Source organism: Cyanistes caeruleus, chromosome 14 (genome assembly GCF_971803275.1).
Source record: "Cyanistes caeruleus chromosome 14, bCyaCae1.hap1.1, whole genome shotgun sequence".
Taxonomy (NCBI): domain Eukaryota; kingdom Metazoa; phylum Chordata; class Aves; order Passeriformes; family Paridae; genus Cyanistes; species Cyanistes caeruleus.
In genome coordinates this window covers 15,873,592-15,897,803 of record NC_141714.1, presented here as the reverse complement: position 1 = coordinate 15,897,803, position 24,212 = coordinate 15,873,592, and the positions used below count along the sequence as shown (strand labels likewise).

At 45.6% G+C, this 24,212-nt stretch overlaps 1 protein-coding gene across 1 annotated transcript; it reads right to left on the bottom strand.

Annotated features, from left to right (window-relative positions):
• Positions 1–4,404: 4,404 nt before the first annotated feature.
• LOC111928571 (transmembrane protein 182-like) lies at positions 4,405–23,947 on the bottom strand. The gene is made up of 5 exons (XM_023925929.2): positions 19,735–23,947; positions 17,157–17,274; positions 14,978–15,076; positions 12,310–12,447; positions 4,405–5,624 (listed from the first exon to the last, which is right to left on the bottom strand). Exons 1-5 carry the CDS (start codon positions 19,885–19,887, stop codon positions 5,395–5,397), a joined length of 738 nt encoding a protein of 245 aa, XP_023781697.2. The 5' UTR covers positions 19,888–23,947; the 3' UTR covers positions 4,405–5,394.
• Positions 23,948–24,212: the final 265 nt, after the last annotated feature.

Below are 24,212 nucleotides of genomic sequence, written 5' to 3'. Positions count from 1 at the left end.
TTCTTTTTAGCAGCAGTCCCAATCTTTAACCCACTGGTTCTTTTGGGTTGAGCCAAGGGTTCATCTGATCCACCTGGAAATATCAAGTTCCAGGACATAAGAGCATCACCTGCCTTCCTGACAATTCCCAAATTAAATGCAGCACAGAATCTTGGCTATATCTCAAAAATAGGTGATTTTTATTTCCTTTAATTTAAAGAGGAGGAGAGAATACTTGTAGGAAAAAAAAAAAAAAAGAAAGATGAGAAGGAAGAGAGAAGGTCAGTGAATATCCAGTACTGATTTAGAAACAGGCTCTGCCAAGCAGGGGGAAAAGGAGCCTTTCCCAATCCATTCAGTTTATGGTTATTAGTATTGATATTGTATTTCTCTTGGCTCCCAAAAGGAAAAGTGGGGAATGAATCAGGAAAAAAAAAATACTTTTCTGTAAATAATTTTTTTTTCCAATTCAGATGTTTTTTAGGAAACTAATCTGGGGAGGGGGGAAATCTGCTTCTCAAATGTCAAGGACTTGAAAGACTAAAAATACATCACCGGAATAAATAAATTAACCCAGAAGACAGGACTGATGCTCTGCAGGCATCAGGGATTAAATAAATTCACTAAATTCAAAGTGGTACTGCAGATAAGAGCTCTTTGTGCTGCAGCATGTACAGCTTATTGATTCTGGGATTGAGGTGCTGTGCACTCTTGTAAAGGGGACTCTGCCTGATACGGCTTAATCCTGCTGTAATGCACAGCCCCGTGCTCCGAGCGTGGAGCCCGCTCCCCTCTCCCCATTTATTTTAATTTGGTTTGTGCCTTCATTTGCTGCACCACATCTGTGCCCTCTCCCCCCAGGCTCTTCCCAGCACTGAAGGGGCACTTCAGGAGGTGCTGAGCCAGCAGGATGGGGGCTGCTGCAGGAAAGGGGCCGTGGGCATCTTCTACAGGGATGGAACACCCCAGAACTTCCCTCTTCCATCGGTTTTGGGGGCACCAAGGGGACAAGGGATCACCAGCAATGCCTGGATCAAGCTGGGACCTCAGGGGAGCAGCTCCAGTGGGGATCCTGGTTCTGCATGTGCACATTTTGTTACAGGAGCCACCAAGGAATGTGTCTGACCAAGGTTGAAACATGGCCTGGACAGATATGATGAGTTTTTCTGGGTAAAAAAAAGAAAAAGTGGAAAGGTTTGTAATAAATCCCAGAGGGGCTGTTCCACCCCCAGCTGGAATGAAGTTGGGCAATTTCCAATTTACCTGTTTTCCATGGCAGAGGGTGTTTCATCCCCCCTGGTCAGATGCTGAACTGTCAAAGTCGCTTCACTCGAACACAAGAGGACATTTAATTCCTCCTTTAGAGGCTCTCCTGGTGCTCAGCTCAGGTTTCCTCCACAGGTTGCTCTGCAGGGCCAGCAGGGTTCTCCAAACACAGAACTCCATCATTTCCCAAGGAAGAAAAGAACCTCTGGAGACGTGAGGAAGCAGCTGGGCAGGGCACTGATGCTCTCAGGGTGTGCTGGTCCCCTGGGCCGTCTCTCCAAGCACCAGCACCCTCCCAGCCTCAGGGCATCCTTGAGTGTTGGCTTTCAGAATCACCACAAAAAGAGCTGATCTGGCCAAGGGGAAAGACTTTTATTATTAATTGTTGTCTCTTAGGTATGAGGGAAGAGCTCCATGGCATGAAAGAAGCCGCTGCAGGGTAACCTCCCCAAATCCCTGTATCTCCCTCAGGTTTGGCAGATCTCCCAATATCTTTCACCAAAATCAAGCTCTTAATCTCAAGACACCTCTCCTCTCCTACGTAAGGCTTCCTCCTGAGCACGATCCACAGGGCCCGTGTTTCAACACCCAGGATTCATTAATATTTCCTGCAGAGTGCTCAGTAAGTAGCAAAAAAAGCAGGAAGTGTCCCAGATGTTGGAAAGAAAAAATGGAATTATTCATTGCTTACTAACATCAAATGCTAATGTGAGAAAAGCATCCTTGAAGAAATCCTTGACTAAAATTCATCAGAGTGATGTGAAATCACTGTTTTAATTATGCATTTTGAATGTATTTATTAGTCCCGGTTCTGATCTGACTTACAGATGTTTAGCAGTGATAAGGGTCTGCTGCAGCCTTCGGAATTACTCATGATTTATAATGACAAAACTTGGATCAGAATTAGGTCCTTGTCACTACTCTATAATATCCTTTCATCAAACTTCACATTCAACAGATGAAAGCGACCGTGGTTTCTGCAATTTCCAACTCTACCACTGAGCCCACGAGTTCCTTTTTTTTGAAATTTCTCCTACAGAAATGATGACTCTCACAGCAAATTTTGTCTGCTTGAGTTATACTTGCCATGAGAAACTTGAGAGCAAAAGAACTGGACTTTTTAGTGCACCAAAATGATGTGTTTGGCCTTGTGCTAGCAATAAACATGGAATTTTAATGAAGGAGTTAATTGCTTTAATTATGCAACTCTACAATCTCATTCTTTCTTATTGCTGTGACTATTTGATACATATCTAATATTGAGAGATTTTCCAAACCTGTAGGAGATCCAGGGATTTGATGAGGCTACCCAAAAGCTCAATACCAGACAACAATTGGATGTGCACAATACCAGATATTTAAAATAAAGCACCCTCTGTTCAAGAATGATTCAAAGCCATGTGGGTTTCTTTCCAAAAAATTATGGAATTTTAAACTATTGCTTGTTCTAGAGCTGATCCAGAAAGAGCAGGTCTCCAGGGATGCTTTACTCCCTAAGGCATGAATGCATGATTAAGCTAAATGTATTCCATAAATGCCTTGATGACATTAAACTAAATTTTTTAAAGAACAGATGGAGAAAGTTAATAAATATTTCATTCTATAATATAAAACTCACTTCTATATTCACAACTTCAGGGATCCTCAGCTTCACAGATATCAATAAGTCTGATGGATTTCTTGCTGCATTCTCATTCTTCTGCCCTGGTGTCTCTTATGGGATCATCATTTCTGCATGCTTGGATTGTTTTATGGGATCAGTGAAAGGCAAGTGACTGTAAATCTTGACCTCTTCTGCTCCTGGATTATATACTTTTATTCTTTGTGACCATAAGTGTTCATCTCCACACTGAATAGATAATTAAATGACAAAAATTATTCAAAGGGAATTTATAGTGAGAAATTATCCCTTGAAGAACTGATGGGGAACAAGAATAACCCAAGGAGAACCAGAAAGAAAAAAAACAGTTTAGAATGGACAAATAAAACACTAAAATTTCTGTGTACCTAGGAATGTCATGAAACATCCATTCACCAGGAAAAACCTGCTTTTACCTGCACATCCCAATTCTATTCAAGCAAAATTGCTATTAAGGGAAAACAATGTGGATATTGCTTAAGAACTGTAGCCCAAGCCTGTTATTCATATGAAAGAACTAATCTTTACATGGGGGAATTACAATTTCTCACTCTGTGTATGCCATGAATCTTGTAAAAGAATAATTAGAACTTGCTCCGAAAGGAAAGAAACGCCAGACTTGAATAATATTTTAGGAAGAGCATTAACAAACATTTTTACACTGCCAACAATCTTCAGCACTTCCTAGCAGAGATTTACATTCCATTATTAATTAACTGCACTGAGTCAATAGTGTGACATAAAGCTCGGGAGATGTGAGTTGAGCACAAACTCTGACATCCACGAGAACGGCGCATTTTGAGAAGTTTGATTTAAAATTTATGCAAATGAGCTCAGCAAGCAAGGGCCCAACAAACTACTTCAAAGCACCATGCTCCAGCCCAAAAAACAAGACAAGATCAAATCTTTGTCATTTCTCGAGTGTCTTTACAAACCTCTGCATATTCAGGACAAATTATTTCAGTATCCGGATAGTTTGGAGGAGAATTAGGAGGTGATTGCTCTTCAAAGGGTCACTGCCACGTCAGCCAATCACCTGAGTGACTGCAAGAATTTAAATCTATTTAGGTGTTATATAATTTGTCTTTTTAAATCTGACTCTTCTGAGGTGTCTGTAGAATACAACAAAGTCCCAGCTGAGCTGCCTGACAGGGCCAAAACAAAGCCAATAAATATACCAACGCTATTGTCCCCACCCCCCTTCCTCCAGCTCCCACCATTATTCAGTTTTTGGGTTGATAAACTTCCCCAGACCGTGTCCAGGGAAAATATTCAATTCAGAGTAATGACAAAAATTATTCAAAACAAATTTATAGCAAGAATTTGCCACTTGAAGAACTGATGGGGCACAGGCACAGCCCAAAGTGATATCACAATATCATGCTGTTGTCCCCCCTCCTTTTCCCTCAACCAGGATCACCCTTCAGTTTTTGCATTGGGAATCCCCACAAAACTGTATCCAGGGAAAATATTAAATGCAGAGTAAAGCATTGCTGTAAAGAAATACAAATTAATTCCTGTTATGTTTCAAGCCACAGAAATCGGTTTATTCCCTTATTGAAGGTTAAGTTGGGTCCAGGCACATTTGTATCTTCAGAATCAGGGATTTTAAGGAAGAAAAAAGTTTCTCATGTTTCCCGACATCCCATTAAAATGGTTTTCTTTTGACGTCAATTAGAGCCAGCTAAGGAAAAAAAATCATCCTTAATTGCTTTTTAGAAATAGACATTATTGCTTGCACCATCGCAGCCAGATTCGATTTCCTTTTACAAGAAACCAGGATGCTGGGAATGCTGTAAAACTCCAGCTCTACTGAATATGGATGTGGAGAGCTCTGCTGACAGAGAGCTGCTTTCCCTTGGGCTGCGGAAAAACCTGGTGCAAACCCCACCAACGTGCTGAAATATCTCCAAAGTGGAAGAAGGCCGGAGCTGGATGTTCAGCTGGGGCTGCTTTGGGATGGGCAGTGGTCAGACACCGCTGCTCTGGAGCCAGGCTGGGAGAGCTGGGGGTGCTCACCTGGAGAAGGCTCCAGGGAGAGCTCAGAGCCCCTTCCAGTGCCTGAAGGGGCTCCAGGAAAGCTGGAGAGGGGCTGGGAATAAAGGCTGGAGGGACAGGTTAAGGGGCAATGGATTCCCACTGCCAGAGGGCAGGGATGGATGGGATATTGGGAAGGAATTCCTGGCTGTGAGGGTGCACAGAGAAGCTGTGGCTGTCCCTGGATCCCTGGAAGTGTCCAAGGCCATGTTGGACAGGGCTTGGAGCAGCCTGGGCTAGGGGAAGGTGTCCCTATCCATGGCAGGAACAGGATGGGTTTCAAGGTCCCTTCCAACCCAAATCATCCTGGGATTCTGTGGATGCCCAGTTCTCCATCCCTGCTTCCCCATGACAATGAGTGTAACCTATCCCGACAATTAGAGCTACAAAAAAACGATCAAGTCCTCAAAACTTGGGTGTGTTTCTTTACAAGGAGCATCACCAATTTTCTCAAAGCCTTCTCCACATTTGTCTTACTGCAGGGAATCCATAATGTCTCTGCCCACCAGGAAGAAGAGGAGTCCAGAGAGCAGCACCAGGGGCACCCCGGCGGCGGCGAACATGAAGGACCACCCGTAGTAGACGTGCACGGGGACATCATCCAGGCACTCCTCACTCCTCTCCAGGAGGATGTACTTTTGAAAATCAGCTGCAAACTCCTTCCACATCACAAAGAGAAACACAAGCAGGAGAAACAAACCTCCTGGGAAGAGAGACAAAACTGAGTTATTGTTTGTGCAGGAAATTCAGGAATAAAAGTGAGACAAGATCATCCATGCTCTGCATCAAAGCTTTGTGTTGCAGGATTGCTGCTCCTGGCATTGCTCTGCGGGCTCCTGTGGAAGCTGAGGCTGCTCGCCATGGGAGAGCCCCACACCACAGGGATCAGTTCCTGCCCTCTGACACCTTGGGCTTTGAGCACCAGAACTTCTGAAGGCTCTGCTTCAGCAGGATGAGGCCGTGGAGAAACCACCAGAGCAGGGCTGATGCTCCCAGCAGGGTCCTGCCTTCCTCTCTCGAAGTTGGGATGTTCCACTTTTTTTCACTTTTAATTTCTCTGATATTAATGAAGAGACACCAAAACTTAGTTCTTCCTGCTTTGTATCTACCCTTGCAAGCAGTGTCACAGCCAATCCCCACCAGGAATGCAAAGATGCTGTGATAAATCCTCCTGATTTCAAAATTCTGGCACTGCCACCCCCAGAGCCAGCAGAGCCTGCAGGGCCAACACATTACAGGGTGGGTAAGGCACACAGCCATGAGATATTAATCTTAGATAGGCTACTAAATACCAGAATAATAACAAGAATATTAAGCAGCTTATGCCATGAGGCTGGAAGCAGATGACAAAAATTAGAGTGGCCCAAATCTCATTTACTGTGTATCATTAAAAACATATATTTCTGTGGTGCATTTTAAACTCAACATCTATTAAAGCTAAATAGTGATGGTGTGATGACAGGTCTGAAAGCATTTCAGAAATATCTGATCTTGCTACTTCACAGGTAGAAGCTGCTATTTTTAAATGTTTCTGTATAACATATAGGTATACACATACACACATATATGAAAGAAATACATCACAGCTTATATTATTTTTATGGTTGAAGTGAACCGCTCGAAATTAATTTAGTTGACAAGTTACCACACAGTTCTGTGGATGTGTTGTGGCTTCTGCAAGATTTAATTTCTCCCCTTGCCATTTTTAAATCAAAGGTAGTTGTGGTGTATTTAATTATTCTTCCTGGCAGCTTATACACTCCAAAATCCAGCTCCTGTGCTAAGGAAAGCAAAGGGGTAAAGCTTGACATTGATTTATCTGCTTAGGGAGGTTACTGAATCTTCAGTCAGAGAAAACAGGTCTGTGTTTTACTGTGATTCTGTTTATAATGCTTATAAAAACATCTCAGAGACAAAAATAAGGCTCACATGAAGGTAAGAGGCTTCAAAGTCCTCACAAGGAGCAAGGTAGAAGTTGCAGTTCCCCACCCTAAGCTGTCACATTTACTAAACTGCCTCCCATGCCCTAAAAAGATGCAATCTGATCAATCAAAAATTGGTGCAGCAGTACAAATATTCTTTACATCACCCCACAGTGATATTCCAGCCATTCTCCCTGATGTGGAGGAGTCCTTGTATTTCCTGGAGAGGCAGGCGAGGAGTTAAACAGCAGCTGCTGGAACATTTGCATGTTCATTGAGGTTTTGATACCACTTGAAATTAAGTGCACAAATAAATATTTTACACTTACTATGATAGTTGTACACTTAAAATACCAATTATTCTACTATAAGAAAGCGATGGCGTGTTCAAATAGTCGCATGTCCTTTACAAAATACAATGTATTGATAAGAAGGCAATTAAGTCTTTATTACTGATGTAATTTAAAATTAAATTAATTAGATAGCAACTGAACCTTGAAAAGTGCTCCTTTAAAGATCAATTTCTATTTCATTAACTTATAATACCTACCGTAAGAGACGCAAATGAAAGCGCTGCCCCGGTGGGACAGAGAACGTGGGCATGGAAAAGTGCTTTGGAATTTCGCTTTAAATAACCAGGAATTCTGTGTTGATTCCTGCCAGGACAGTTTAGACGTCCTAAGTCTCATTTTTTTAAGTAATCAGATCAAAACCTTCCAGTTCTTACTGAGGAGGGTGTGGGAAGTCCCAGGTGTGAGTGGAACCGCGCCCAACCTCTAGAGGAGGTCAGGAATGGGAATTGGTCCCTCCTCTGGGCTCAGCAGAAGCTCCAGGTCTTGGCATGGAAGGAATTATTATTAAACAGGTACTGGAGGTGATGGCATGGCCATGGCATCTAAATTAAGAATGTTTTCACACTCTGGGAAAATGACAAGAGCATGTAAAGCCAGCAGCCTTCTTCCCTGGAATAATTACAGCTGAGTGATGAAGAATCCCTGGGATTTACACCACGTCCTCAGTGGGAAGAGAAAATCAGAAGGGCAGGTGCAGCTCAGGAAGGGCGGCTCACCGAAATCTGCTCAGCCAGAAATACCTGTTTGGAGCAATCACAAGTGTACCTGAGCCTGCCTGAAATCTGTCACACTTACAGCCATCAGCAGCCTCTTCATCATCAGAAAATCAGGATGTTTCACTCCCCTGTTACCAAAGTGTTTGGCATTTTTTTTTAAAACACTGTTGAATTTGGGATTTTTCATCTGTTGAACATGTTTTACATTACCCCCTCCTTTCTGGGGCTTTTAGTGTTGGACACAGCAGAAAATCATCTTTGTTTGCTGTCAGCTTTAGGTCTAGAGACGCAGATTCCTTCCTGCTTTGGGCAGAAAAATGAAAAACTGAAAAAATGTAGTTTTCTGTCCTAAACATGACACTGGCATTGGCAACCACACACAAGACACAGGGTGTGTGTTGGGCTTGGGTAAGTAAAGACCTCACCAAACCTCATCCCCATGCTCCTCTCAGCATCCCTGTGCTTTCTCCACTGGAAAATTACCCCTTTCCTTGCCTCCTTCTCCCTTTTGCCATTAGGATGGTACTGGGAAAAATTAACTGCGAAACTCCATCTCCAGGCTGATGAGGTCAACGGCATCTTCTGGGGTGGGGCTAATTGCCAGAAAATTGCAGTGAGGTATTAAATCTGTCTCCTTTGTGAGCTGCAGATCCAGGAGCCTGGAGCTCCATCCCCCTCTCCCAGCGGAGCTGTGTCTTCTGTGTGGGCAAATTGAAGTAGAGCTTTTCCTTTCTCTCACTTTATTTCCTTGTGACACCTTTATAGCTGCTAATTGTGGGGACAGGTGAGTGAACTCAATCTTTAACTCTTATTCTGGGGAAGCTACTGAACTTTTGTGTAATCTGCTAATTAGGAGAATAATGAACTTTGACTCGTTCTCCTCTCTCACTCGTTGCCTCTTAAGGATGTTAATAACGATGAAATGGAGGGCTGACCTCCAGCTGCCCTTCCATAACTGCCAGCCTTCACTGCACGTGGGGAGCCTGAGACTGCCAAAGTGGAGCTGCTCCATTTGGGAAGTAGAATATCAGCAAAAAATCCAGCACTTTATCTCACAGGATTGGGAAATCGGGCCTTTTTTCCATGTTGTTGGGTCATGCTGAAGAACAGGTTGGTCCCGCCATGGGCAGGGACGTGACCCATCACCCCAGGTCACTCCAAGCTCCATCCAACCTGGCCTGGAACACTTCTAGGAATAGGGCATCCACAGCCTCTTTGGGCAACAGTGCCAGTGCTGCACTTCTAAGTTTAGTCTCTAAAATACCCAAAGGAAAAGAAAACCAAGGAGCACAAGGTAGGGAAAATGAAGGACCACAAGCAAAGTTGTCTCAGAGCTTCCAGAAGCTGCAGCACAGAGCCCATCCAGACCTCTTGGTGACATTGTAGTGACGATTAACCAGCCTCTGACTACTGAAACAAAGGGACAATCAGGCACCAGGCAGGATCTGCCACCGCTTGGAAGCGCTGAAGCTCATTCCGAGATGGCAAGCGCTGGGAGGAAAGCAGCACACTGGCTCCTGGCTCACGTATTCCAGGTGCTTTTGGGAGAGCTGGCAGGGAAAACTGCTCAGCTGGGGCTGTGGATGTGCAAAGGCAGCACCAGGAAATGTCAGATGGGCTCCGGCTCTTTCCAGAGTCACCCAGTGGAGGAAATCCAGAGAAATGGATCCAATGCTTTGGAAGGGCTCTCAGAAACACCTCCCAGAGTGGGCCATTGGTTACGGGAGCTGGCACAGGCAGATTTGCCCTCTGGAATGTTCAGTAAGTAAAAAGCATCTCTGAGGGAAATCCAAAGGTATCCATAACAATCCTCACCCTTTGGGGCTGGATTTCCCCAGCAACAGATGGACACACAACCCTCCTCGAGACCCATACCAGGCTGGGTGTCCATAAACGTCTGGGAATGCATTTCCAGTCTTTTGGCGGAAAAAGTGATGTCATTTAACAATGAATAACCACAACTTCTCCCAAAAGCAGGGAGTTGGTGGGCAGAACAAAGCTGCTGGTGAAGGGCTCCCTGCGAGGCCGGGACATCCCGTGGTTCTGGTGCTCCATCTCCCACTCCGACTGCCAGACCACATTCCCACTCTGCAGACTGCCAGCTTTTTCACACTTCCTCAAGGAGAGATCCTTTCTGCAAGGGAGGTTAATTAAAACTGACCTGCAGGCCATGATTAGAAGACAAGAGGCGCTTTCTCCTGCATCATCCCTGCACATCCCGCTATCCGAAGGAAAGGGGTGGCTGGGGACTTGAGGCTGTGTTAAATCCATTGTTCCTACTGCTCAGTGCAATTATGCAAAATATTTTTAGAAGGGATAACAACAAAATAACCATGGAAGGATGCAACCCAAATTCATCCAGAAGCCAGGGCCAAGCAGGATCCAGAGGTCTGAGATCAGGATAAGCCCTGCTGAATAAAGGCATCAGTTGAAACACTAAGGAAACTTTGCTGAAAAACACATTGAATCCTTCTGCTATCATTTGAATGGAAAATATAGTAGGAAGTGTCTTCCAGCTGAACTCGTTCCCCCGAATGACTGTTAATAACAATGATTGCTGTTCAGATTGAAGCTGCATTAATACAAACTTCAATTTTAACAGCAGCATCTTTGTCTAATGCCAAGAGGTTTATGTGATGCATAATCAGCTCTTCTAAAAAGTGTCACATTCGAAGTCTCAGCCTTTTAATCAAGGAGTAGTCAAATAAAGTGGAAAAACAATGAGAAAAAAAAAAAAAAGGAAGACAGTTGAGTATTACTTGACATCCTTTTCTGTGATATTTCTGCCCAATGTGCAGGCTGGACACACTCCTCAGGGACATCTGCTGCCTCCTGGGAGCCTGGACTACAGATGGGAAGAGAAAGGGCCTTGGTACAGCCCTTGGATTATTATCCATTATGGGATCACAACAACCCGATGGAAAACTACAGGCTTGGAGCAGTGTGGCTGGGAATATGTTTGTGGAAAAGGCCCAGGGGGTGCTGGTGCCAGCAGCTGGACATGAGCCCAGGGGTGCCCAGGTGGGCAAGAGGCCAATGGCACCGGGCTTGGATCAGGAATGGTGTCCAGGGGGATCAGGGCACTGCTGGGGCACCTTGGGGCCCCTCAGGACAAGAGGGACATTGAGGGGCTGGAGCGTGTCCAGGGAAGGGAACAGAGCTGGGAAGGGGCTGGAGAATTCCTGAGGGAGCTGGGAAAGGGGCTCAGCCTGGAGAAAAGGAGGCTCAGGAGGGCCCTTCTGGCTCTGCACAAGTCCCTGCCAGGAGGGGACAGCCAGGGGGGATCGAGCTCTGCTCCCAGGGAACAGGGACAGGAGGAGAGAGAATGGGGAGGTTCAGGCTGGAAATCAGCAGGAATTTCTTCATTGACAGTCTCTGTCACAGGCTGCCTAGGACAGGGGTACAATGACCATCCTTGGAGAAATCTAAAAGTTGTATAGATGTGTCAGCTGGGGACGTGGGTCAATGTCAGGACCTTGTTAAATATTTTCATTAATGTTTTCAGCCCCTCCTAAATTTGGCTCACTTAAACCATAAACTGAGAGCAAAGACGGTGTCTCATGTGCTTTATGCCAGGCATGAGGCAGCAGGAGCTGGTGAAGGATCTGCAATTAAGCAGTGGTTTTTCAGAGAAAGGCCTGATTTCATTACCAAGTTCTTCACTTGGCGCAGCTCAACTGAGCTCTAGCCTGTGGCTGCTTGAGTCATAAAAGAGCTTTTTTCTGAGTTTGAGTCACTGGTATAAATCAAGTATTTCTACTATTGAAGCCAGTTATTCCTCTCAAATACAGAAAAGGAAAGAGCCCAAGTGATAATTCAGTGGAATCATTGGTAACAGCAGTGGGAAAAATGAATAAATGCCTATTTTTAATTCATTTTCCTGCAGTGCCATCGTTTCATCTTTTCAGGTCTCCTTAAGCCAGCCCTCCCATTTTGGATCATGGGGTTTGCCTTTCATCACTCTGTGGGTTTCCAGCTCTATCAAAGCTAACAGCAGAGGCAGGAGCAGCCCAAATGCAAAGCCTGACTTTGGGGAATTGAGCTGGGCTGACGCTGCCCAGGCTTAACACACCTGCAGGCTTTACTGAAATAAAAGGGTTGCACAGAGGAATAGTAAAAACAAAGTGATTTTCAAAAATCTCAGCCTTGCTAGGACTAAGAACTATCTTGCTAAAGCCTGGCTGAGCACAGAATCACAGAATGGTTTGGGTAGGAGGGGGCCAGGGACAGGGACACCTTCCACTGGACCAGGTTGCTCAGAGCTCCCAGGGGTTTAATTCCAGTGGGGAAGAGGGAAATCATTTGCTGCTCCCACCAGAGCCCCATCTCCCACGGCAGCACTCCATCCCCCTCTGTCCCCATCCCAAAGCCACCCTGCCCCAGCCATGTCCCCTCACCTGAGAGCAGCAGGAATCCTCCCCCAACTTTGTAGGAGCGGGGGCTGGAGAAGGGGACCCCACACACCAGCAGGAGCCCCCCCACGAGCCCGGCGGCCACGGCCAGCAGGATGAACGCCGTCCAAAAACCTCTGTACACTGCAACAGGAGCAAAGTCAGTGAAAGGAGAGGGAAAGAGGCTTCCTTCTACCTCAGAAATCTTTCTCTTATGATGCCATGTTTAACTCCTGGTTTAGCAGCAGTGAAAACAACAACCTGTGATGCCGCTGTGTCAGGCAGAGCTGAGGCTCCGGCTTTGCCAGGGCACCTGGAACAGCCACGGGTTCAGGGGGAATGTCATGCCCTACACAGGATGGGACTGGAATGAGGCCAAAGGGCTGGGAAGGTTTGCCAGGGGAGCACACCAAAAAAAAAGGGTGGGAGGAAAGGACACTGCTCTTAGCTGTGCCAGGGGAGGTTGGAAAATCTTGGCAAGAAAGGAAAGAAAATTGAAAAATTTGGAGAGGTGTATTCAGACTACAGCTTTGTTCCACTTTAATTAACACTTCAGGAAGGGGCCAGGCTCCTGGTTTAAAATAAAAACAGTGTTTGCTAGCAGGACTGCAGGGAAAACAAGAGCTCATGAGTTCCCCCATTAATGGCCTTGCTTGAGTCCAGGGGCAGGAGAGCAGCTGCCTCTCCATCCAGGGAATTTGGGGGTTTGGCTGTGACTTCATACAACCACCCCAGGCAGAGCTGAGCAGGCTGCCTCCATCACATCCCACCAGACAGAAAAGGATGGGATGCAGCCCACTAATTTAAGTCTCCCAGCAGCCAAGTGGGATACTGCCATAAACCTTATCCAAAAGGTCTTCCAGCAGAGACCCTCTGATACCCTGCTCCCCATCCCCTGATTTATCCCTTGGACCACCACATCTTGCCCTGCCAGCTGCTTTCCAGAAGCTCCAGTTCGATTTAAGCAGAGCACGAGCAAGTGGGTAGTGCTGAAATGATTCACACTTGAAAGAAAAATGATACAGAGAAGATGCGTTTTCCTCATTTGAAACCATTTTGTCAGGAGAGCCACTTAGGGAGAGATAAGTATCTTGAACTCTCCAAAACCACAGAATTCATTTTCATGTTTAACCTCCCGTCACCCGTTTCTCTCAGGGAGTCTAAGAGGATGCAGATAAGGCAGAATTATCTCTGGAGCAGGTAGCAGCTGGAGGACCCCTCTCCTTGGACAGCCTCCTGTTTTGTCAGCGTTTGCAAATGAGGACGGACTGGTTCGGAAGAAAAGGGTGTTAGGGACAGGAGTGGCTGCTCCCCCCGAGGGCTTTGCAGAGGATTGGGAGCTCCCCCTGCCCAAAATGTGGAGGCTGAGCCAGCCCCACGTCCCCAGAGGTGATGGGGACAGGCAGGGAGAGGGTGCCCCCCCTCCCCGGCACCCTCACAGAACCATCGAGGTCGGAAAAGACCTCTGAGAAAATCGAGATATTCCCGGGGCTGCCCCAGGGGACACATCTGGGGGGCAGCTGGGGAGGGTTTCACAGCCGGGCTGACAGGCAGCGCCCTTTATTTAGGACGGAAAAAATAGTGTTTATCAGCAGGATCATTCAGAACCTGGACGCTGTGCCCGTCTCTCCCAAGCAGGAACAATCCCAGTGCTTATCCCGCACTTTGTTTTGTCCCGTGTTTGCTGCACATCCTGCACCAGCTCCTCCTCCTCCTCCTCCTCCCTCCACAGGTTCCCCCGTATCCATTTGACACCGCTGAGCGTTCCCCGGGGCAGGAATTCTGCACAGCACAGCCAAAGAAACGAGCTGATCTCCCTCACATGCTCCTACTGACATTATTTTTTTTATATATAAATTAATTTCTCATAGGGAAAAAAAAAAAAAAAGAGGGAAAAAAAAAAAAACGAAACTAAAAAAAGGTACTACTAAAGGCTAAGGAAAAGGTCAAGATGTTTGTTTGTGCAGAACGTCTGCCCTGCATCCCCGGAGGCAAGGCAGACTGATGCACACTATTTAAAGAAATCAATTCATTTCAAAAAAGATCATTGAATTAATTCTAACTGCTGCCACCAATTTAGCAAATTAAAATTCCTAACAGCAGCTGATTCATTAAAGAACTTGGAAAATATAGAGAAACATAAATAAAAAGGGACTTGGTTGAAAGGGAGCTCTCCAACTGCGTAGTATTCAGTGCTTTAAAAATAAGGCACTCACTTGTGTGGATTTTCTAACAATTTGGTGTTTAACCGATTTTCCAGTGCTTGTTTATTTAGTCTTGCAACAAATGGACACCTGAGCTATCCAGAAAACCAGATTTAGGGACCAAGCCAGCACCTGGGCTGGGTTTGGGTTAGGGCTCCAGCTCTTCCCAATGAGTGAGGAGATGGGAGAGAATGGATTTATCCTCCTGCCTTGCTCACAGGAGTCGGTGCTGAGCACCCCGTGGGAGGGAGCACAGCCCATCCCAGCTGGAGGAGAGAAAACACGGGAGAACCTCTGTGCTCGGGGCAGCCAACCAAGCAGGACTGGCTGGTGAAGGAGCTCTCCAAAGGTCTCAGCCGTGCTTGGCTGTGTGAATTTACACTGGGAGGAGCACAGCACTGCCACACATCCCAAATCTCTGCCTGATCCCGTGGAAATGGAGCTGCTGGGGGAGAAGGAGAGGAACTCACCTGCAGTTGTGTCATAGGAGGGGTGGGGGAAAGGTCCCACAGCAATGGGCATGGGGAAGAGGTAGCCGTGCATGCAGAACTTGGGGTGTGCTTGGCTGGCTGGAAGAGATGAAGGGAAAGAAGAATTAAATCCCTGTTTGCTTTTATTTCCTGCAGAATCAGTTACAGTACTGAGACAGTGATGTGCTGTTGAGCAAAACCTGCAAAACCCTCAGTGAAATCAGAAGGCTGGGGAGGTAAAAAGATAATAAATATTGGCTAGAGAGGAAAAAAAATAGAAATAAGAATTATGAAAGAGGGGAGATATCAGAGGCTCTGAGACCGCTTCTTGCACATCATCTCATCTTCATAACCTGAGTCTGAGGTGGACAAAAATCATGAAAGATGGAAAAACTGAAGTCAGTGTCAATATTCTCGTTGCTGTTTTCCTCCAGAAAATGTGCCTGACTACCTGGAAGGGTCAAAATGTTTGGGTACCAGAACAAGATACTTCCAAGACCTCCAGCTGGTGAGAAGGAAAAGCACAATTAGAATGGAAATGCCCCATCAATATTAATACCACTGAGGCTTATCATGATTAACAGTAATAGAATGAATGTTAAATGAATTAATTAATGGTTGGCCACTTATTTAAATATGTTCCCCAGCTCAAAGGAGCACTTTATAATAGGTGGACATTAGTTCATGCTAAATTGACTATGGAATACCTATTGAATTAATTATTACATCCACAAGAGCAGCAAATTAATTTGCCATGATCAATCCTATTATAATAAATACCTAAAGAAGTAGAAAAAAAAAATTTGCCAGTTATCAGAGTGACTCATTTTACTTCAGGTAAAATTATATTATGTATTTCCATATAATGTAATTCAGTAGCAAACTCCCTGTCTCAAGCCTGTCCTTTTTTATCACAAATTTCCCGTGTGAAAAACCTCCCATTGTTCAGTTGAACGGTGGCGGGAAGTATTCCTGCAAGGTTTTACAGGAAACAGGTCAGGGGCTGGGGGACAGCGAAGTCATTTGAAATTTTAATCACTGCAGAGTAAATTTAGTGTAGGAACCTGCATTATTTGCAGGGAAGTGCCCTCTGAGGTGATTTTGCTGCTCCACAACCACAGGAACATCTTCCATCGAGGCCTCGGCGGGCACAGGGCCAAGGTTCTTGTGGTGTTTAAAGCCTTTGCAGAACTTATTTAAATATTATTTAATATTTAACTTATCTTTAACTGGGGGTGTTTTATCCCAAATCCTGCTGTAGAGCTGTGGCCCCCAGCAGGAGGGGCCTTTCCTATTCCTTTCCTATTCCTTTCCTATTCCTTTCCTATTCCTTTCCTATTCCTTTCCTATTCCTTTCCTATTCCTTTCCTATTCCTTTCCTATTCCTTTCCTATTCCTTTCCTATTCCTTTCCTATTCCTTTCCTATTCCTGGTGGGAGCAGCTGGGTCACTGGGCCAACCCTTCCCTGCACGAGGGCCACCAGGTTGGCACCATCCAGTGTCACAGAACAGGTTTCACCCTTTCCTTCAATTTGTTTTTTGAAGAATGAATGTGTTTTAAAAAAAAAAAATAAAGGATTTTGCATCCCTCTCTGTTTATTCTCAAGTGTAATTCCAGTGATCTTAAAAAGTAAAAAAGGCGAGATCTTAAAATAAAACGGCTTTGGGTGGTGCACCACTGGTCCTGAGCACCCAGGGACACCACGAACACACAGTTTCAGCCTTCCCAGTGCTGAAATCAGCGGGAGCTGGGAATTCTGAGCACCTGGAAGGCAGAAAACAGGGACAGAAGAGTGATGGAAGGAAGGTCATGGGCTCACATTTACAGAACTTTGCCAAACACAAATATCAAGAGGTATTGGGAGGGAAGGGGAGGAAGGAAGAGTTCTCCTTGCTGGTGGAAGCCACCGCTTCACATAACTTTGTAGGTGATGAATTAAATGGCCTCAAGAGGTTGCAACATTTCTGTGAACAGCCCTCTGAGAGCAAAATCCAAGCCCAAAAAATGAGGACAGAAAGGGGACAAAAACGAGTGAGCCAGATTTGCTTTTGATAGAAGATGAGAATGACAAAAATTAAATTAAAACTGTCTCCGCATCCCTGGGAGCACTTCCTGTGTTTGTTTCCCATTAACCTGTGAGGGAATGCTGTGGATATGGAGTGGTGGCATTGTACTCACTGTACCAGAAGGTCCAGATGGTCTCGGGGTGGCCCTCGCCAAAGAACCAGCACCGCCAGAAGAAACCCTCGTGGTGGAAAATGAGGATCTCCTTCCCAGCCTCTGTTGGAGTCTCAGCCTGGGGAGCAGTGAAAGCCGAGGTTGAAACAGGGAAGATCATGGTACAAAGAGTGTCTGCTTTGCTTAGACAGACATTGATTTAATTTTTTATGGGGATTTCTTTTGTTTTTTGAGTCCACTTTGGAGGGATTGGGGAACACAGAGGAGCTGCTGTCCTTGACTTTCTGCTGTGTCACAGCTACAAAATGTTCTGTTAACAAATTGTCCTGAGAACCTGCACAAACCATTTGCTTCCTTTTCTCCTGTCCTTAAACCCCTGCTGGCCAGAGCGGGATGGGAATTTCAGGGAGCTGGACCTTCTGGGTTTGTCCTACTCCTCAAACACCTTTCTCCAACCCCCAAACCAGGCCTGTGAGCACAAGGTTTTGGTCTTTCCAGAAGGGAGGATATTGCAAACTTTAGTCATGGAAGATTTACCGAAGGATTTATTAAAATTATCTCAAAACCAGTTTTATCTTCCTCACAGAGTTTGACAAAGGAGACTGTGACAAAATTATGTTTTATGATGGATGGGGAATGTTCATAAAAGAATCTGTCCTGTGAACCACAAAGGAGAAGGGACACAACAGGGAGGTGCTAGAGGTACTTCTGTCACAGGTTAAAAGGTTTGGGTAGGAAGGGACCTCAAAGCCCATCCAGTGCCACCCCTGCCATGGGCAGAGACACCTTCCCCTATTCCAGGCTGCTCCAAGCCCTGTCCAACCTGGCCTTGGGCACTTCCAGGGAAGAATTTCTCCCCAGTATCTCTCTGGCAGTGGGAAGCCACTGCCCCTCTCCTGTCCCTCCATCCCTTGTCCCAAGTCCCTCTCCAGCTCTCCTGGAGCCCCTTCAGGCACTGAGGTTTCCCCAGGGATCTGCTTTCCTCACCTCGATGCTTTTATGCATCACATTATAGCAGCTTCCAGAGCTCTGCCCAGATTCTCCTTTGACTTTCAGGATAAAATCCTGACTATGACAAGGGGAACATTCAGCCCTGAAACTTCCTCAGCTGGTGGCTCTGACTTGGTGCATCCACAGCACATTTCACTTGAGTTTGCCAGATACTCAGCCCATCCTTATCTGTAAGGGACAGGATTTGACAGTTTAAGAAAGGGCAGAGAAGGTAAAAACCGAGCCTGTTATCCACAACCAGTAACAGAAATAGAAATAATAGAAACAGTGTCTGAAATAGAAAGAAAATAGCTCAGAGGGAAGAGTAAGAGCGGTTCCTATTTCTGCCTGGTGCTTTTGAAGTCACTGCCTCAGCGTCAGGCTCCCCAACACTTGGCCAAGAGCGTCTCTGAAATGTTTGAGATGCTTATTCGTGTCGTGCAGTGCATCATCTCTGCTCTCTCCACTTTCAAAAACAACTAAAATGCAAAACAATTAACACTGTCACTTCCCAAGTGCACGAAAAACAAGTGGCACTTCTCTGTCTCTGCCATCCCCAGGCTTTACTGAGCTGTGTGAAACTAAAGACCTTGTCTTCTGTTTCACTTCTCCAGGCATTTTTTTCCATCATAATTTTTCGGGGTTTTTTTTAGTTGGGAAAGTCATTTGGAACCATGACTCAAGCAAACAGTGCCCTACATTTGATTATGGGATTCTGAAATGAAAGAAAAATATTTCTTGCTGGCATCATGATGCTTACCCAGGGTGACTCACCGCACCAGGAAAAAAATCAAACCTAATTGGATTGAACTTTGAAGTAAGAAAAAGTCTGCACACAACAAGGATCTTCCTGTCATTTTGTAATGGAAACCACACATTGATTGGCACAAAAACATTTCGGGGGAGTGGGTGGCTCGAGGAACTGATCTGGTTGTTATTTCATTGAAGAGTTAGACAACAGCAAGTGCAGCGAAAATCCAGCTTGGGGGATCCATAAACGAGCGACACCAGCCCTTAGCACTAAAATATCAAGCTGTCCCTTGAAAATTACATTTCCTGCTAACTAAAATCCTATATAAATCTTACTCTGAGGATATCCAGGCCACTGGTGGGATGGGCAGGAACCCGTCTGCTCTGTGTCTGATGTTCACTTTTGTTTGGTGTCTGTGCTGCAGCTGTATCACTGCAGATGGAAGTGATTGCCAAGCCCCACAATTTTAAACATGAACTAGTTTTAAATGAAGAAATTTACAGAGAGAGAAATCTTTTAATGGCAAATATCAGGACATATCTTTTGTCTTTAGAGGGAAATGCTGTCAACAACTAAAGCTCTTACATTTTTGCCTTTCATTCTCTAATGTTCATATCTGCCAGATTACAGAGGTGCCGTCTTCGTGTTTTCTAGACACAATTTACTCCAGTCAAAATGCTCAATATTATAGAAAAGCAGGGTTAGATTTTAAAGAATTTAAAGTTTTACCTCAGGCTGGTCACTTTCACTGAGCATAAATATTATCACAGACTTCAAATTTTTAGATCTCAAATTATTTAGGTAAATTCTTTCAAAGCACAAGATTGCAGAGCTCACCCCCCTGGTGCTCAGAGTGCTGTTCCCATGGTCGAAGACCCCGCAGGTGTCCGTGGCCAGAAGCCAATAATCCGTCCCAAAGGCGATGAGGAAGAGCAACACCCCAATGCCTCCGAGGATCCCGGCTGCCAGGGCGGCTGCTCCGGCCTTCATGGGGCAGCAGGGGGGAAACCAGCACAACTGGAAATCAGAAAAGGAGGAAAACCCCCGAGTTTCCCGGGTCTCTGGGAGAGCAGGGCCAGAGAAATGCTATTTTTGGATGTGGATAATAATCTCCTGGCTGGTGTGAGTTTCAGTGGGTGGTGGAGCAGGACTAATAAAAGCAGATGACCTGGCGTAAGCAAGCAGCTGTGGCATTAAGGATCATGACAAACAGCTACTGAGGCAGAGCAGGAGCCATCCAAGGGGACACACGGCTGCTGCTCCGGGAGGAGCCCAGAGCCCTCAGGACACGGCTCTGGGTCACGAGTGCAGAATTCCTGGGACACCAGGGAGTTATTCCCATCCCTCCCTGCACACACGAGCAGAGCTGGACGCAAAGGTCTTCCCCACACTCTGGAGCCCGTGGTGTCCTCAGCCACTGTGGTGACACCTCTCACCGTGTCCCCACAAATGGCAAATGGCAATTTGTCCCCACAATTTGGAATTTGTGTCTCCTTCTTCATCTGAGAAAAACTCTGATGCGGCTTTCACAGAAAGCAACCCCAGGGATGCAAAGAAAAACAGTAAAACATGGGGAGATCTTAAATATCCTGGTCCACTTGGAAGGGCTACAATCAACACCTTTGCACCAGCAGGTCCACATGGAGCTGGACAAGGAGCATCCAAGCAGGTGCACACATGGACACATCGGGGATGTCCTGCAGTTGTAAATGATGTTCTCCCCCCTCCCAGAGAAAAGTGGAATATATGGATCCATACCTCTCCCACCCACCCAGCCTGCTGTGGGAGAAGTGTCTCCTGGGAGCAAGGACATTCCTGCATGGAATTTCACTGCCATTTGCTTCCTAATGTTTTTGGCTTCTGCTGGAGCATCTGCTGTAGATCACTGCCAGGAAAGGGATGCCAGACTAGGAAAATTATAATTTCTGTAGGGCAATAACTATATTCCTGTGACACGCCAGGAGGCTGGGAGAAGAAATTTAAATTACAGTTAAAAATTGCATTCCGATTTTCTAACCTTAGCTTTAGTCATGACCTGCTCTAAACAGGGGGGAGGTTGATGATGTTGACTTCTCTATCCTATGGGAATTTGTGTTGCCAAATTGATTCCCAAATCAATTTAATATTTGAAGTTACCTGTGAACATATGGGTATCTCAAAGCAACTGCACACTGGCTGGGGAACCTGGAGAAGGTTGGGAAAATTTTTGACTGTACTTCTTATTGAGGCATATAGAGTGCTGAATGTTCTCAATCTTCTGTTGTGCTTCTACAAGCACAACAGAATTTAAATTATAATAATTTATTTTATCTTCTGCATTGTCTTTCTTAAATATTGCAGGGGTAGCTGTTAAGTAACACATTAGGCCTCTCTTTCCCTCACTGTCCCAGGGGCTGAGTTGCTCCTGGTTTAACCTGACTGTGAGCAGGTGAGGAATTCCACAGGATCCAGGATTCAGAGCAAGCCCTTCACTGACAGGGAGAAAGGAGAGCTGGGGCAGGGTTCAGATTTACCATCATGCAGGGTGAAAACCCAGCCACAGAGCTGGGATTCTGCAGGAATAAACACACCCTGTCCATCCCATTGTCCTGCCATTCCACTAGAAACACTCCCAGGCACTGAGAGGGATTTCCATTGAGGTTCTTGTGATCAACACTCCCTAAACCTCCACTCATCCCATCCCTACACAAATTACCCTTTCCCACCTCATCCCAGCGTATTCACTCTTTTTCCATAGTTTTGAACAGCAGTAACACACCCATCTCCCAGCCACTGGGGCTTCACTGCTGCTCCTTGTAGTGAACGTAAAATGGTTGATTAAATACAAAGTACAGCTTATCTATCACCTAAATAATCAATTCGTGCAATTCCAATCAGACATCTAACTACCACACAATCCTGGCTAGACCTGTCTGAAGTGACAATGACAATTGGTTGCCATCTCTTCTCATGATCTCCTCCTCAAAGCTGGACATGACTGACAGGAGCTTTGGCAATGCTCAGAGGAGGAAAACAAGGATTTGCACACCAGGAGAGAGGATTTTTTTTGTAGCTCACACTGCAATTACATAAAATTAAAATGCAAAGTGGGCACTTGTGTATTTTTGTTTTTAAAAAGGGATTAATGCACACTTCCACATCTCTGGGTGTGTTTTGAGCCAGCTGTATTTGGCACTGCTGTTTTTGTGCTACTGCACATCCCGAGTTAGTGCTGTTTGCCATTTGGAAGTGTCCTCAGGAATTCTGGGTCCCACTGGCAGAAAAACCCTGCGTGGCTGAGGCAGAACATTGCTGGTGCCCAGCCTTGGCTCTTCACAGGATGCCTTCTGCCCAGTCAAATATCCTCCAAATTCTGAGGCTGTGGAACAGGAATTGAGCTCCCAAGGTTGGGATGTCTCTCCATGCACTGAAATCCCACTCCTGACAGGTGTTTCTTTTCAAAGAAAGGTTGGACAGGGGTTGGAACAGCCTGGTCCAGTGGAAGGTGTCCTTGGCCACAGGAGGGTTTGGAATTGGATCATCTTTAAGGTCCCTTCCAAACCATCCTGTGATTCCAGCATGATTCTATGATTCCTTGTCACAGCCCCAAGCATGTCCTCATCACCTTCAGGATCCAAAAAATCCCTGGCCAATGAGACCGTGTGGTCTCTCCCATAGCCTGTAGGAAGTGATGATGATGGTGTTTGTCCTTTGGAGCCCCTCTTGGGGTCTCTGCATCCACACCAAAGCTGGTGGGGTGAATCAACCATCCAGCACCACATTCCATGCAAGGGCAGACACAAATAGCATTTAACTCTGAAGGAAAACAGCCCTTCCTTTCTTCCCTTGCCTCTCCTGGCACCAGCAGGGACCTGCCTTCAGCATCCTCTTATCCACAGAGGTCAAATGATAGTGCCACCCTGGGCAGCTCCTGGACTTCAGAGGATGGAAAGGAAACTTCTATCCTGAGCATTATATTAATTCCTAATTGACCCTGAGGAATTTTTTTTTGTTTGTTTTCCCTTAAGCTTTTGAACCAAAATTGTGACTCTCCAAAACATACATATTCTAGCAAGGAGCTGGGACAAGTCAGCTCAGATTTTTCACAGAATTGGGTGTTTTACCTTTGAATTGATCAAAGACTCCATCAGCACAGTCTGTGTTGTTATTTCCTGTAGTTTGATCCATGCTCACAGAAAAATTTACATTTTATGTAGATAGATCAACATATTTTCACTCTCTCATGTGGAAAGCAGAGGATTTCTTGGAATTTGATAAAGAGATGAGTTTCCAGGGCAGCCTTTGGAGATTACACTGAGTCCCTTTGGAGATCTGCAGACCTTTCTTCATTGGAGCTTGGCCTGATGATCCTGGGTGGTGAAATCTTGGAATAGACTGTTCAGGGCAGGGGTGGAGTCCCCATCCCAGGAGGGATTTAAAAGCCCTGTGAATGTGGCACTTGGGAACACGGGTCAGTGGTGGCCTTGGCAGTGCTGGAGGAATGGTTGGGCTCCATGGTTTTAAAGGGCTTTTCCAAAGCTCTTTTAAATGAACCATGGTTCTATGATCTGCCCTGCTCCAAAAGATGTCCCTCGTGGTGTTTCCTTAGGTAGGTGAGTGAATCTGTCTCGAGGCTCTTCTTTTACTCTTTTTTTCCCCAAACCTCAGAACAGACACTGAGGACAGCAAAACCAACCAGACCACGACAAGAGCCCCCAAGCACTGCCAACTTTACCTTGGAAAATCCACCAGCATCCCTGATGGTTTCACAAAGAGCAACCCCCCAGTCTGAGCTGCGCTGGAAGGGAGAGCAATAGATACCCATGTTGACATTTGCCCCTTTAATTCTGAATTAAAATGATAATCTCCAGTTCATCTCCATCACATGCTCGCTTTTCATCTCCCCCGTCTCCACGTCTCTTGGAAGAAGCGCATAAGCCTGGTTGTTGAAAGATCCTTCATGGTTCTTCTGAGGCTGAATCCCCTCCAGGACTTGATGTCAGGAGAGAAAAGAGCTCAAATTTGCCTCACCTGCTTCTCAAGCGCTGCCAGCCCTTTCCAGGATTAAGTCATTATAATCTCCTTAAGCAGTCATGAAATAAAATAAACACAAGCGTGGTTTTCTGCTCAAAATAAAAATACTTAAGTTCACATGAGAAAATGCTTTTTGGAGTTCTGAGTACAGGGGAGATTTTGCCTGATTTTCAAATGTAGCTGATTGATGTCTTTGCAAAGAATTTTCTGATGTGGTTTTTGGGTTCTCTCTTTGCTCTCAAGCTACTCCCCCTTATTAACAACTTTTGCCCATTTTAACCTGAACTTTCCACAGACTCCTG

Excerpts from the sequence above, each read along its gene's own strand:
- LOC111928571 (XM_023925929.2), bottom strand. The coding sequence starts at position 19,887 with ATGAAGGCCGGAGCAGCCGCCCTGGCAGCCGGGATCCTCGGAGGCATT. Across the intron at positions 15,077-17,156 it reads CATCTGGACCTTCTGGTACA|CCAGCCAAGCACACCCCAAG; the intron begins GTGAGTACAATG and ends CATCTCTTCCAG. Across the intron at positions 12,448-14,977 it reads CTCCTATGACACAACTGCAG|TGTACAGAGGTTTTTGGACG; the intron begins GTGAGTTCCTCT and ends CTCCTGTTGCAG.